Source organism: Anguilla rostrata, chromosome 7, assembly GCF_018555375.3.
Source record: "Anguilla rostrata isolate EN2019 chromosome 7, ASM1855537v3, whole genome shotgun sequence".
NCBI lineage: Eukaryota > Metazoa > Chordata > Actinopteri > Anguilliformes > Anguillidae > Anguilla > Anguilla rostrata.
The window spans coordinates 51,933,189-51,949,207 of NC_057939.1; the positions used below are offsets into that span (position 1 = coordinate 51,933,189).

The 16,019-nt window shown below is 40.9% G+C and overlaps 1 protein-coding gene across 2 annotated transcripts in view; it reads right to left on the reverse strand.

Annotated features, from left to right (window-relative positions):
- Positions 1-644: 644 nt before the first annotated feature.
- The window catches only part of LOC135260000 (zeta-sarcoglycan-like), a 231,998-nt gene continuing 216,623 nt past the window's right edge, over positions 645-16,019 (reverse strand). For both annotated transcript variants that reach the window (XM_064345028.1, XM_064345027.1), the window contains 2 exons: positions 6,627-6,750; positions 645-2,783 (listed from right to left, as the gene is read on the reverse strand). In XM_064345028.1, the coding sequence (XP_064201098.1) occupies positions 2,589-2,783; positions 6,627-6,750 (319 nt within the window). In that variant the 3' untranslated portion in view covers positions 645-2,588. The remainder of the gene's footprint in view (positions 2,784-6,626; positions 6,751-16,019) is intronic.

Here is a 16,019-nt window from a genome sequence, read left to right on the forward strand (position 1 = left end):
CTTTGGCCAAAAAGAAGAATTTTACTTGTGTTTCTACATCAGTTAGGACTTTTTGTTGGGGGTGGTGGGGGTGTTGGGGGTGGGGGGGCGGGTAATGACACAATCCAATTATGACAATACAGCATTAAAATGAGACACTTGCTGACATTAAAAACAAAAACGGACCCCCTACCCAGCTCTCACCCCAACCTGCCCCCCCACTGAACACGCTAACGAACAGTTTCTGGGGGATCTGAGGACTTCGGTTGGAATTATTTTTGCAATAAAATATAAGCTCTTCTGTGTCAGGAATGGCATCCAGCAAGTTACAGCCTGGCAAGGAAAATCTCATAACTATTTTTCCATTGACACTTTTCAGGGTTTCTTACAGAAATAACTACCGCACTCTCAGTCTTTACAAACACTGAATTCAAACGACCTCTGACCTCATGTGAATTCAGGTAATGCTTGGGTCACTTGGTATTACATATTACATAACATTCAGAGAGAAAAAATACCGATACACATCAGTAGCTGACCAGCTTTCCCTCCTCCACTCCTAGAGATGAGCAAGTTGACAACCTAGCGGTTGGACTTTCATTAATACATGATGTGAACCGAGGAAGGGTGCCGCCCTACAGCTGTTCGAAAGAACCATTCTCAGCTTCCAAACCGTATGTTTATTTGAGCCATTTGGGTACAAAGTCAACAGAAATTACTGGGCGTACAATCGACACCTACATTCACCATACACAATGTTAATCTATCGTACCACAATTGATACTGGTTGTTACACCTGTTGAAAAAACAGTCTGGCAAGCTGGGTCATGACACTCACTGATACACACGCTCCATGGCTGTATGATGGTAGCAAACCTGGTATCATCTTTACAGTTACCAACACAGATTGATTTCTAGCTGTCCTTGTGCAGGTTTCATAGGTGTAAAAAAAAGAACGAAAATATGTCCCAATATCATTAACTTCACTTCCCTGAGAAAATCCCTGTGAAGGAATTGTGTGAATAGAGCATTCCATGTAGAAGGAATATGTATAAATTTTTATGCACAGCAGCAACAATTTGCCTAGCTGTTGCTGGACTATTGGGTGAAGCGGACATGTAAATGCCACAGTGAGAGCTGGAGTTTGAGAAAAGGTTAGCATTCCGGTTATATTGATTTTTATCTTCTTCCACTGTGCCCCCCAAAATTGATTGTCAGTTCATCACCCACGGAATACGAGAGGGTCACCTGGCCTAAGCCGATAGCTGAAATTTGATCCAGACCGTGACGCTCCGAAGACATAGGCCTAGGCGTGCTACTCTGGAGCCTGTTGTGTGTAACTTAGACTTCTTTCCCATCTGCATTTTTGTCCTAATTTTGTAATGTTGTGAGCCTTCTTATTGCGAGTCAAGCTCGCACAGACGTGAATAGAAGGAAGACACAGGTGGACAGCGGGCACCCAATCATCGACCAGTATAGGCGCTAGTGCACGACAAGAGGTAAAACAATTTTGTTTAAATTGAGTGTATTTTTTGTCCATAACATAATGTATTTTCCCAAAAGAGTTCAACCCATTCCCAGTGTGTGGGTGCCACAAGGTATAATGTAAGTACTGATTGTGTGGCTTAAAACTACAGTACAGAAACAGCAGATTGTATTGAGGGTTTTAATCAGGTGATTCTGTATATTCCTACGCTCAGTGCTCAGTTCTGTTTGGTCCAACTGGGTAGCATGAAGATGACCAGGACCATTGACCATTTGTGATGTCACAATCTTTGGCTTCTTGAACACTCAAAACTGCATTTCAATTCTCAATATTCCATATGCAGCTCGACATCAACCCATGAAAGATTTTGTAGAATAAACGGGCATCTACTGGAACAGAAATAAACGAGAATACTGCACATTGACGTATTTGCCAGAATTATTTTAGTAGTTTCCTAGCAAACAAACGCACCGTACATTATACGAATCATAGAAAAAAGATTATTTTAAAATATTATGAATCCTCAAAACAAACACACAAAAATATACATGACTGTGATATCTAAATGCTATAAACTATCAAGCATTCTCAGATACAGACTCTTTAAAAACTGTATTTTATTATTATTTGGAGATTTTATACATGGCATAATTTGTGCTTTTAGTAAAACAGTAGAGAAATGCATACTGTATTAGAAGTCTTTTGATTTTATTCGAGGGAAATAGATTTTGTTTGTGAACGATGTCCCGGCGATCTCAAGAATGTTGCAAATCATGTGCTTTACTGACAATAGCAAAGGCACCTGTGTATTGGTTTCAATTTCCTAGAAAATATATTTGATCCCAGACTTGTCACGTGCACTCCCGTTTGATTCATCCGGCACATACCTCACGCATGCCTTTCTCTTTCAAGTCTACAAAAAATGAAAAGGCATCGTTAATAACAACTCCCTCGCTGGATTTTCCCCCCTCCCCCCGCCCCCCCCCGGAAAGGAATGCCTTCCGAGATTCCCGACGTTCCGGCAGGGAAGGGAGGAAAAGCGGAGGGAATGGGGAGGGAGGTCGGGGGGGGGGGAGAACGTCGAAACCCAAGGCAGTTCTGGTGCGAGGGCCCGGGCCCGCTTTCAGCTCCAGAGGCAGACGCTGCTGGTGGAGTGGCACGTGGAGCTGGCCTCGGCCGGGGAGAGGTACAGCTTCCCGCTGGGGCAGACGCACAGCTCGTAGACAGTCTGTTTCGAGACGGGCGACCCGTGAGACGGGGTGGCAGCGGTGCCGAGAGGAAGGTTCCCCAGTCGGATTGTGTTTGCATTTAAAAATATCTGTGGGGGGGGAGGGGAAAAATGAACCGAATCAGAGATTAAATCACAAAAACTAGTACACCCACTGCAAAATTGTAAATTCTCAACAAAAATCTTTTTTTTTTTAAGCAATTTGAATATTGTTCGCATATAAATATATAAATAAATTATTGAGCTAATATGCAGTATGATCAACAAAATAGGAAAACCAGAACTATGACCCTACATTCACTTCACAGACATACAGTATTTGTATGTACAGAATAAAATATTGAATGACAATGAGGTCACGTAAGGGCAGTCAGATACATTGCAGCCGCTATTGACTGTGGCGTATTCTCCCAGCGTCGGGGAGGAAAACGTCCCCGCTCTTCCACGGGAAAGTCGATGAGCTCATTCTCAGCTCACAGAAGTGGAAAAACGCCGTCCCGGGCATCGTTCCAGAACGTTCCGCGAGCGCTTGATTTGGTTCACGTCGGAGGGCCGGGTCATACGAGCGGCGTCACACGTCACGCTCCTCGAACCCGCAGGCCGACTTGCTTATGATCTGGGGATCAGGGGAATTGCCGTCTTGAAAGACGCTCCTCTCTTTTTGGGAAAGAAATGGCTTTTACGTGCAGCGAAGACGATCGTTCGCTGCCATTAAGCAGTGATTGGCGTCAGCTTTCTCTTCAGAGGGTGTTATGCACCAAAGCCATGCCAAGAAAATGCAGCCCACGCCAATGCAGACCCATCAGACCTTTTCACTGTCGGTTCACCTTTGGCGCCGTATTGAGATATGAATTGACTTGACTGGAGTGAAACAGACTATATTAAGACACAGTGCCGGATTAATCCAGTTTCGGTTTGAACTGCACATACCCTCATAGTCGAATTTGGTTGAATCCAACCCACAGTGCATGTTTGCCTATGAATTGACTTGACTTGAGTGAAACAGACTATATTAAGGCACAGTGCCGGATTAATCCGGTTTCGGTTTGAACTGCACATGCCCTCATAGTCTGTTGGGTTGAATCCCACCCACAGTGGATGTTTGCCTTCCCTTGTACAAAATCACTAGCTGCAGAAACAGCCTCCAAATGACTCCCCAGCCATTTTAGGTCCTTACCATATGATTCGTACTGCTCCAAAAGATTTCACTCTAATAAACTGAAGAAGCTGTTGAATTTATTGAAAGAAACTAAATTCATTTCCCCCGTGCTGAAGAAGCCCTCCACAAAATCCTCCGCAACTGCTCGTATTCATAGTGATGAAGTCATTTAGCATTGCCCCAGCTCAAGCACAGCAATGCTCAATCTTGCAATAGCTCCTCACAGGACACATATTAGAACAAAAATTTTTACAATATCATGCAAAAAAAAAAGCTGACTCGCTACAGATATGCCGTAGTCATATTTTACTGATGTCCAGTTTTACAAAGGGCTGGTCCTATGTCCAAGATACAGCATATAATCTGACTGGAACATAAAACCCAGCTGTCGCTGTGTGATGCTAAATAAATAACTACTTCGAGAAAATCAAATGGTTGAAATAAAGTGTGTTTACCAAGTAAGACCCTTGCACCTCTCTCCTACTTGTATTGATTTGCACCTGAAGCCATTTGCCACGTCACATGACCCCTCCTCAGCCTCCAACCAATCAGCTCTGCCCCGGCCACGTTGAAGAGAGTGAGAACATTTGCATATCAAAGCGCAGAGACAGCGCTTGTACCTGCGTATGCGTAAGTAATGCATCTCAAGCTGTTTCGGGAAGCCAAATGGCACAAGCTGTTTTAAACAATTCCACATAGCCGTCATTTGAGGTCAAGAACTCAAGCTGGCCACAATCGTCCTCTTTAAAGATAACCGTGATCGTGAGGGCAAGAAGGTCCTGGGTTCGCATCCCAACCTGAGCCTTTCTGTGTGCCGTGTCACTGATGTTTCCTTGGAAATGAATACAGTCTGTTGCCTTGAGCCCAATTTCATGGTTGAGCCAGTCAAGGAAATGAAACATAATCACAGCTTTTATTTAAGCTTTGACAACTGTTTGTAATGTTTATTAAGTCTCCCACACAGACAGACCAAAAGAGCCCTTTTTGAATTTAATTCAAACTGGCGTTTTATCAACACCTTGAGACATATTATAATAGCGTTGATTAAAAAAAAAAGATAAACACAAACTTAAACTTCAACTGTTGTTTATTCATGTTCTATCCCTAGGATGAAATGAAGCAAGAAGAGAGCAATGAACATTTCTTCAGATATGCAGAAGAAAAATAATTATTCTGCTGAAGTCATTTAGCCTTCTTGCCAGAGACGAGGCGAATATTCTGCACATACACACACATCAGAAAAGAGAAAATAAATCACTGACAATTGGCAGCTTATAAGAAGCCTCTTACTTTTGTCATATATGTTTTTGTCTCTCTTTCGATTATGTTTGATACAGCCAGCAGTGCATCATTGTGTTTTTGCTATGGGCTCATTCTTAGTAACAATTATTTTTAAAGGCTAATTAGATTTTATGAGTGAACAGGACATTCAGACTAAACTACCCTCTGTCTGGTTTTTGGTTTTCTGAAGATATGGACGCTCTCTCATTTGGCAAATATTTCTGTTGAAAAGTAGCAGGCAATACTTTCCTGAGTGCTGATTCACATCTCCAAGAGAAAATATTTATTTTGGACCATTTTTCATGGCAAAGTTTGAAAGGAGAATGATTCAGTGTTAAAAAAAAATAAAATACTGCTGCGCTCTGTTTTTAAAATATCTTCTTCAATAAAAGGACCAGGAAATATTTTATTTCAAACAGTTTATATCTTTCTAATAGTATGATTTTCCAACGCTGTAAAACACACAGGTGTCAAGTGGTTAAGCTCGAGTCTTCAGTAGTAAAGCAATAATGGATCAGAATGATTGACCATTCACACAAGTCCTCCATGATAAGCATGTGATTCTGCTTTCTTATTTTCTTGTAAAAAAAAAAAAAGAAGCGATTTTCAGTAAGTTTTCCCTCCTCTGTATCATATTCAGCGTTAATTAATCAACGTGGACAACCCTTGTCTATCGCTCAAAATGGCCACGCAAGGTGTGGGAGGTGAGATGGAGGTTTTGTCTTCAGAAGCTATTTACATGTCTGCTGCTTGGTACTCAGTTGGGCCTAGGGGAGAATCCATCTCTGCCACTGGAGGGGAAAGCCAGGTAACTGATAAATCAATCTGGATGCACGAGATGAGATTGTTTAGTCAGCTCTGGGTTCCAGTTGATTTTAATGGAAATCTCTAGTGCAGTGGAATGTTGAACTCAATGAATTTTATTTTAAGTCTTTTTTTTATATTTAAGGTTTTATTGATCTTTGTGGGTGAGTTGCTGACAAAATTGATCCTGTGTGAAAGAGTCTAAACCTAAAATGTCCGCATATAACAAGGGGCGTTTTCATACCTTGTTCATCTTTCGATTTATTAACGCTTGACCAGAACACTGACTGAAGCCAGAGTCGGCTGCTGGCATGAACAGTCTCATTTAGGGCCAGAGCCATGAATGGGCCACACAATTCACATGATGTCACTTTATGTCAAATGACATAAAACGATCATACTTTTATACGACACAACTTTTCCTAACCAAAATGATGACAGTTTTATGTCATTAGACATTAAACTGACGTCATCACCTGTTATGCCATCGTGTGACAGCAGTTATGTCATGTGTATGACAGCGTTATGTCAGCCTTATGTCAAAGGGTTCAAGTAAAGTGTTATCGAACCACTCGTGATGATTAGGAAGTGTAATAACTAAGTCTACAATTCAAAATGGCCGACTCAATTTGATTCTCATGAAGGGTTCAAATAAAGTGTCATCAGAGGACCCGTCAGTGGACTCTTACCTCTCCCTCTGTGGACTGGAGCAGCAGGTCTTTTCGACAGGAGGCCTTGAGCTCCCCAGCGTCCGCGCTTATCTCCACCCCTTTGGGCCCCTCCATTGTGAGCGTCCGCGTCGGAGATTCAAGCCTGCGAAACAAGCATCGACGGACACAAAGTTACCTCATCTAAAACGCCTACGAGCATCAATACTTTTTCTTTTTTCCGTCTCCGCGGCATTGACTTCGCAGACCACATTGTGCCATAGATCTTTTAAATAATGAAGTAGACAGTTTGGGTCAGCTCTGCAAAAGTGAAATTGGAGGGATAATTGCTCTAAACTTCCTGAGATACAGTTTAAATGTAACTGTCATGCTGCTGCATTGATTCGGCAGGGGAAACCAGAAAAAAAAAAAAAAACTCCGGAAACCATGAAACTATCTGCCTGTTTCTCTCTGTTCGCATCTGAAAGCCATTTTCAAGAATGAGCCTTCTGAATGTGAAAACATGCTGGATATCAATTATGGCTTAAATCTAAGGAGGCTGTATACTGAGTGGGCTTTTGTGTATAACAATTCAAAGAATGTATTGATTTTTTGATGCCTCCGGTATTGCAGTTCCAAGCTGTAAAAACATACGCATAGATATATAAAGCTATAGATGTTCCATAATTTCATATAAACGATAACAATGCCTGAATTTCCCCGGAGGAGTTTTTTAAAATGTATTTTTCTGGTCTGGTTCAGCTTACAGGTTTCCTCACAATAAGGTAAGATCTCATTTGACTACTGAAGCAAGTGCAATTCCACTATTTTCAGTTTAACATTTGTTTCCATGAATTCATATAAATATGAATAAATATAAACCTTTTTTTAGCAACATTTGATGAGCGTTCTTTAATTCTTAACAATAAAAATGGGACATTCAAACGTCTTTAGCTGAACTTTGACAGCATTAGAACAAACAGCGCAGGAAACGGCTTCTTATGAATAGCAATAACTGCACTCCGGGATTTACATTTAGATAATGTTAGCAATTAAAATTCAATGCGAGTAAAAGAAGCAAAAAAAGCCAAATAATGCCAACGCTTCAGTTACTGAAATCAGCCCGTTCAGCGTCAGTCATTTGCTCGACGTTCGACTGACAACATGCTCGGGGTGGTGTAGATGTCATGGCGTCGGAAACTGTCTGACCCTTGCAACAGAAACATAAATATTTTAAGAGTAATGGAAGTACAGGATTTGTGAGGTAGAAGAAGAATGTAAAACAACACAGAACACATGCACACACATACATACACACACACACACACACACAGACAAACAAACACACACAAGCACACACAGAGCGAAAGCTGAATTGTGCATTATTAAATATTAGTTCTTAACACTGCAACTGGAAGATTGAAGCATTTTTTTTATTCTGTAAACTGCACAGGTCTTGGCTTTTTATTTATACACACTTGTATATCTCATACATGGGCAGTCTGTTGTTATGCTGCTGAATAAAATGTATAGAAAAGGGAGAAAAATTTACATTGTCTGTTGCCTGGACTGTATATAAAGAACCTTTCCAAAGTATGGCATTCTCAAGAGGATGGCTGTGAAAACGATGTGCTCTTCTGGAAAAAACTGTCAGCAGATTCAAAATTCTAAAAGAACAAACAAACAAACAAACAAACAAACAAAATCGTGGTATAATTGGTTCTTTTTATAACACTGTTCCGTAACATAAACAACAAAATAAGAAACAAATAACATACAAAATGATACTTGAATGTAAGGTTGGGACCCTTCAATATAAACTTAATCTGAAATAAACTCCCACACAAACTACACTGATTATTTCTGGCTGCACTGTGAGCTCAGGCTGCTGATTTATCCCTCTCTAACGTACAACTTTTATGGACAAACTGACATATACTTGTTAGTTTGTGTTTGCTCATTATCTTGGTTTTTTCCATTATTATCTCATGATCTCAAATAGTCTTGCTTTCTTCTTAGTTACTGTTGAACTACCAGTTGCTCGCTCTCCTAGCAACCACTGTCTTTAGTATTTTGCTGGTTTATTTTGTCTGTAACCAATCAGCTGTCTGACGTGAAAAATAACACATCAATCATCAACCATAATTTTTATAAATAGCTTAATGGTGGAGGACAAGCAGCAGTCACTTCCAAACGGTGAATTTCCGACCCTCATCCTTCTGCAGTTTTATTGATAGGATCCCTGCTGAAAATTGCAGCTGAGGCCAGCTGGGATTCTAACCTGGTTTAAGATGGTTAAAGCCACGCTGTTTTCGACACTTCTAGCTGGTCGTAGCTGGTCTGTGGCTGGTCAAAGCCAGTCTCTAGCTGGACAAGATGGTCAAGGCTGGTTAAGCTGGTAGAGTATGCTGGTGGTCACACTGGTGGACTGGCTGACTATATAGGCTGATCAGCTGGTGAACACCTAGTTGACCAGCTAAAAGTGTTGGTAACACAGCTTAACCAGTTTAAACTGGTTTCAGCCGGACTCTCTCTTCAGCCGAGATTGGAACCGGTTTAAATACTTTTTTTCCAACTGTGTAGGCGTGACGGTATGCACAGTGCATACTGGCATAGGGCTGCAGGCACCACTGACCATATTCATATGCATGACACATGTACAGTGCTGTGTGTGCCATGCATACCAATATGATATAAAATCCATATAAAACATTAACATCTAATAATTAATCTTGCTAAGTGCTTGACAGGTCATACAAAAGTGCATATCAAAATATAACTGATAAGCTGCAAATTATTTTAATCATGCACAGTGCATGGTGGTTAATCACAAAATTTAAATTACTGATATATTCATTATTTCAGAGTGTATATTTGAGGCTACATTATTTTAAATTTTGTGTACGGCCACCACACACTGAGCAATAAATTATGTTCAGTTTAAAAAAATCATTATTTACAATGTGCTCTCTGAAGCATGTAATAATGTGCCATGAATATTTTGTGAGCTCTAATGCTACTCTTTTTTTAGTGCATTATGAAGATGAAATTGATATAAATCTTTACTGGAAAATTCAGATCTCTGCTGAACGTGTCAAAGATTATATTCCATAATAATGAACTTTGCTCAATGCAGCACATTCATTTAAAACAGAAGAACATGCCATTGCAAATGATTCCTGGACTTCTAAGTTGCCCATGGTAATGGCAATATAATCTTGAAACATGTAATTTCATGCGTCATCGGTCACCATTGTTAAATCAGACAACACTGAAAGACAGAGACCGTCATACACTGGAGTTCTGACATTTGGACAGATGGACGTTTTAACTGAAGGTAAAATCGCCATCGAGAACTCGATAGAGTAACTGGTTACCCTGAATCTGACAAGATGCACCACTTTGGAAATATTTTTATTTTGCATTTTTTAAAGTTCAGGTACCATGCAGAATTGAAATGCCAGCCATTTGTGGACACAAGGACATATGAAGGAAATATTCTTTCACATTTTAGCAATCTATGCAATTGTCATTTATCTTTCAGGGACCAAATTGTAGCAGCCCAGCTCATCATTTGAATGCACTGAACGTCACTCTGCCGCCTTCGACCTGCACATGACCTGTTATTTACGGCTGTTATCACCTGGAAATCAGGACTGTGAAGCTTAAGAAAGAGGTGATCAATCTGTCCAGGTATCTCTGTATGGGCAACATAAATTTAGGCTGCCATTTAAAAACAGTCCTCCGTGGTTTGGAAAAAAAAACCGCTCCTTTACTCTGGTATTTTCCATAGCAAGGACCGTGTAAGTCTCTCTCTCTTTCTTTTTCTCTCTTACTCTCTCACTCTCTTTCAGTCTCTCTGTATTACGTACTTATGTATCATATTTAAATAAATATTCATTGGCATTGCTGTATTTAATTGAGTTTGAGTACAAACGAAAACAAAACCTGCCTAGCAACGGTATCCGACGTCTCCTGCCCTGAGCACATCCTGATTTAGCGTCATGATGCTCTTGCTCCTCTCTACTGGCTGCCGTAACGATGCGCACAAGGTAATTCTGCTCTTATGAATAACCGCTAAATGCCGCGTGAGAGGTATTGTTGCTCTTGCAGCCCCATTATTTAGCTCTGTGGCAAGTATGATAATGCACTTCGCAGATAAAGCGCTGTTATAAATCCCAATGACATGCTAAAATACGGCATTAATAGCGGGATATTGTACTGTTTAAAATACAAAGGACGGTAAAATAACAACTAACTTAACTGAAAAGAGAGCAATAAAAAACCATTAGGACAGGAATGAACGGTAAAAGAACTATTAAGCAACCAATTAAGTCCTTAAAAGTAAAGCAAATGACCCCTGCAGGAGGTACCAAAAGTAAATGGGGCTAAAATCCACATAGGGCTTTACAAGTCAGCAGCAAGATTTAGTAATCAGTTTTGTACATAACAAGGACCCAAGAGCGCTGCATCTTTTGAGAAGGGGTAATGGGGTTACACGAGCCGGTACTAGCGAGAATTCGGAAAGCTGATTATTGTGTGCACAGGAACCCACTGAGGAGTTTGACAAGTAAAACAAAGAGCATTACAGTCATCCAAGGCAAAGATGTGATAAACGCAGTAAACTTTTTATCATTACTCAGCAGTTCCTTCAACTTATAAATGACACCTTTATTGCGTTTGTCTATTTTTACATAAGCCTCCAAGCGGAGAGAGAGGAACCGGCAACCCCAGAATCCCGACCTCCGAAGAGGCTTGGATATTAAAATCATCAATACCGCTCGCGGGGACCTGTCTACGCGTGACACCAGCTGGCTCTAGCTCAGACCTCTCTCAGGTTTCTTCCTAAAAGAGCAGTGGGGCGGCCCTCAGTTGCACTCCTAATATCACGACGATATCATGTATCCGCCTGAGAAAGATGGCGGCGTGGTGCTGTAGACGGATCCTTAAAGCGTAAATGTGGGAATCGTCAGCCTGACGGGGAAACCTCGGGCTCCGCTGCGGAGCATTTAACTCTCGCCTTCAGGCATCATGCGAGCGGCAAAGAGAAGAGCTCCCAGAACAGGAACAGACACGGGGGGAATTCAAAGTCAGCGCACTTCGTCCTTACGGGATAATTAATAGGCAAACTTATATTTCGGGTTCCTCTTTCATCTTGATTCCTGTCTCCTGAATGTTCTGTAACGACGACAAAAGACGAGGAGGTGTTCGCGCTCAGAGAAAGAGTATTTTTAAACAGTCGCTTTGCGATTCCAGTGTAATGCAATTCCATTTTTAATGTGCGACAAGGGAAAAAGATTGTACACAGACAGCCATGAAAGCCTACTTCCTTCTTCCTGACTGTTCTGTACCCATGTGTTTGCTCATTATGCTCTCGATCATTCTGCACCGGTAAAATAAATATTAAAAGTGAGGGGAAAAAAGGAAGCAAATTATATACAGCAGGTCTTCAATCCCGTCTCCTACAAGCAGGTCTATATACAGCAGTCAATATGACTAATACAAACCAATAAAGCAAACATACAAAAAAATTTAAATAAAAAAATAGAGGCAGTGCAAGAGAATCAGAGCCAGATTTCTGCAGCAATTTATCCCGCTGGTTTCAGACCACCAAGCAAGACATTAGAAATCAGTGTGATATTAAGAATGTATGCAGAGTGAGCCAGGCCACCTGTGGAGCAGAAACCTGTACCCCAGGACGGCTAGCTGTGCCTCAGCCAGGGGTGCACAGGTACCCAGCACGACCACACATATGGTGCGGGGGGGGGGCGTCAGAGGTGCAACACACAGGGAGGTCTGCATATATGCAAATTACCACGAGGTAATGAACCAACAAACCTAAAAAAAAAACACCCACACAGAACATTTAACTTGGGTATGGAGGGGAGCGTTATCCCCCCCCCCCACCCACCCCTCACACCCCCTTCCCTCCCCGCCCCCCTGAGGGGAACCGCACGCAGGTAAGCTTAATAGTTTGTTGACTTCAGGCGCACAGGAGCAGGAACTGTGACACTATGACAGTCCCAGGTCATCCCAGGTGATGACCCGCTGTGCCTCCGTGTTCTTTACCAGTGGGGGGGGGGGGGGGGCGTTCGGCTTCAGGAGCATTCAGGGCATCGCTCTGCCTTGTATCATGGCAACTGATCAAGCCCTACCGGCCCTTAGCAAAAGTGCCAGAGTCAGAGATATTTTGTGCATCAGTGGCTCGATGCAGGAAGTGGGCATAATATATTTTTTTTTTTTTGCTAATAGAATCCAGCCTTCAGCGTATTGTAATATTTTGCAGGGATTTGCTGGACCCAGAAAAAAGGGCAATTCAATAATCACAATGAATTCACAATGAAACGAAAGCATGGAGGAGCTTTTCTGCATCACGGACACTCGAGTACGGCCTTCATTATGGAGTATTCTTCAGGGGAAACAGAGGAAGTTATTTTCTGAAGTTATTACCATGAGACTGAAAGGTCAGGAGAGGACGTACTCTAGGCCAAAGACCCCCCCCTCCCCCCCCACCCACCACATCGCCCACTGCTACAATTAACTGTCCATCACCGTTATAATAAGAAAACCATACGTGTAAATCATGATTGAGCGCAAGATTGAAACTCGTGAGAATGTGATTATTTCCAGGAAATTTCTGCTCATTCATGCATATCTCCATTAAGCATTTGGTCTGGAGACAATTAAACCAGCATCTGGCTTTGATTTAATGTATATTTGAATATCAATAGTTATTGGAATGTGCTGAATTACACGTCTGAAACCCATTGAGTGGTCAGTCCGCTCCTGATTCAGCAGACCCCAATTTAAATTTAAATTTTATCTTATTATATTACTATAAATGAGGTGAACTCTTCTGTGAATAACAATTATTTCCAGAATTTCATGTCCATAGGTTTCTAATACACAAATATGCAAAAAAATATATACGTATTTGAGCGTTCTTGTATAAAAAAAAGTCCACAGAATCCAACTGAATTTCATTTCTGTGGCTGAGCTATTGGCAGAGTATGGCCAAGCATTGTGAAAACACTCCACCCTCAGGTTTGGTAAAGTACCCGGCATTCAAGATGTTAAGGACGAGCTCCTTGACATTTTGGCGAATCGGATTTAGCGTGATATTTTTGTGAGCGAAATTCCAGGAGCTCCCTTTCTCTTGTTGTAGTGGGTGTCACTCTGGATATTTTTTTTTCGAAAAACAGATCAGTCAAGTCAGATCTTTGTCTTTGGAAGTGCAACAACGGAAGGAGACAGGAAGACTGTGACCGCAGATTGAAAAGTCACCAAGCCATTTTCTATGACGCAGTAAATTTTAGATACGCACCTTTGCAAGGGCTCTTGGGAAGCCATTCCTCAGATGCGTAGAGGAGAAAGGAGCACACCTGACAGGCTGTCATGACTGAGCCTCCATTATGCATTATGTTTACTGCAGTTCTCAACAGCAGAACCCAGTGCTGCCGTTTCTACATTGATATTGTCAATAACACACCGCCAGCACATTCAATTATTAAACATGTTTGTACATGAAGAACTGGGAGGTTTTTCCTAATGCTGCTTAGAAAGTTTCAGACCACTCTGTGAGGTTAGAAAGGCTTTGTTCTACTTGGCGGTCATTATGGCATTGGTGAAATAAAGAATAAAAGAGTGTAGAGATTTCAGAAAAAAATGAATGACCATTATAGGCTGAAATGGTTCCTCCTTGGCCAGGCACACGAAGAAATAAAAGCTTGCGATGTCATTCAATAAGGGAAATGGGAGAAGCACAAATCACAGATAACGGTCTTCTTGCCATGTTTTTCGACACAATGAAAAAAGCATTAATAGAGACAAGTTTGCCACAAGACTGCTGTACAGCATCATTACTTGCGAAGAACAGACAGAAAGCTACTTCGGGAAATGAAAATGGGCAAACATTACGAAAACAAAAACAAAAAAAATGTTGTCGTCAGTAAGGGAACAGCATCTAAAGAGGCATACTTCTACAGAACAAATTGCCAAATGACGACTCAATGACAATGGCCTGGATATTCCACTGTGGAAAGAGCAAAGAAAAAAGTTATGTTAACAAAACATGCAATGAGTCCTACTGACTCAGAGTTACTTTAGATTTTTTACTTTTTTATTTGAATGGGTGTCCCAACACAGTCACGGTCAAACAAATTTCAGAACTTGGCACATTGGATTCATTGAAAGTCACTGAATCACCTGCCTTCCACAGGGGATGATTCAATTCAATTTAAGTAGTTTTTATTTGTATGGCGCTTTTTAACAGAGACAATGTCACAAAAATGCTTTACGGGCACAGAAAATATGATAAATTTGGCAAGACTGAATCTGACAGAATCCACAATATCCTGTGAGTGAGATAAAAATAAATAAATAAATGAACGATAAATTCATTTTTCTGAACGGAAATTTCCTTAAACTTCCCTGGACAGCCACTGCCATTGAGGCCACAGTTGGAAATGAAAACATCTATAGGAGATACAGGTAGATCTTATTGTTGAAAATAACTTGGTTTCTCTGAGCTAGGCCCTGTTGTTGATCCTATGCGTCACCATAGAGACTGCAGACAGGTCATTCGTAAAATCAAAACTTCTAAAGAACAATTAGAGGAGTACACCAGGACAAAACAAAAAAAACAACAACAAAAAAAAAAAAACCTTAGTGTTCTGGAGAGCTTTTAGAAATGAACATGCAGTCTAACTGAATTTATTGGAGATAACAAAGGTCTTGAATTGCGCATGGACAGAAAGTGGAAACATAAATTGCAGGTCAAGCGAGCACAATAAATATCTATTCATTAATATTTATTTGCTTTTAATGTTTTTCCTCTTCTAATGCTCTATTTGGTGAGGGTCCTTTATTTTAAATAAGTAGAGGAGCTTTTGCCTGTGAGGACAGTTTGGTGAAGTGATATTAAAGGTCCTAAATGAAACCCTACCCCAGGGCAGGTACTCAATCTCCCAGTCCTTATTCCTCCACTGCTCAGTGTGAATTAGTGTGCATTTATATGCGATCCTGGGAAAAATAACAAGAAACAGGTGCGTAATTCATTTTAAAATAACATTTGGAAGGCATTTTATGCTTGCATCCTACAAATGGGACTTTTTCCCAGCGTGATTCAGTGATTCAGTCGTGAAATTTGTGACGGCATACAGTAATTTCACATTATTTATCATTCATAGCATGTTTAGTTAACTGCACAAAGAAATAAAGTAGGATAATATTTGGCTATAGAAATCAAATTTTAATTAGTTCAATATCCGTGCACAATAGGAGGAATTCAAACCATTTAAATGGAAGAAAGGTTGGATACACACTGAGAAATGATTGCGACATTTTTTCTTTGTTTCAAAAAATACCTGAGCAGGAAAAACTGAGAGAAAAAGCTTCTTCACCGGCGTCTCCTTCTGACACTGGTGAGAGTGCATG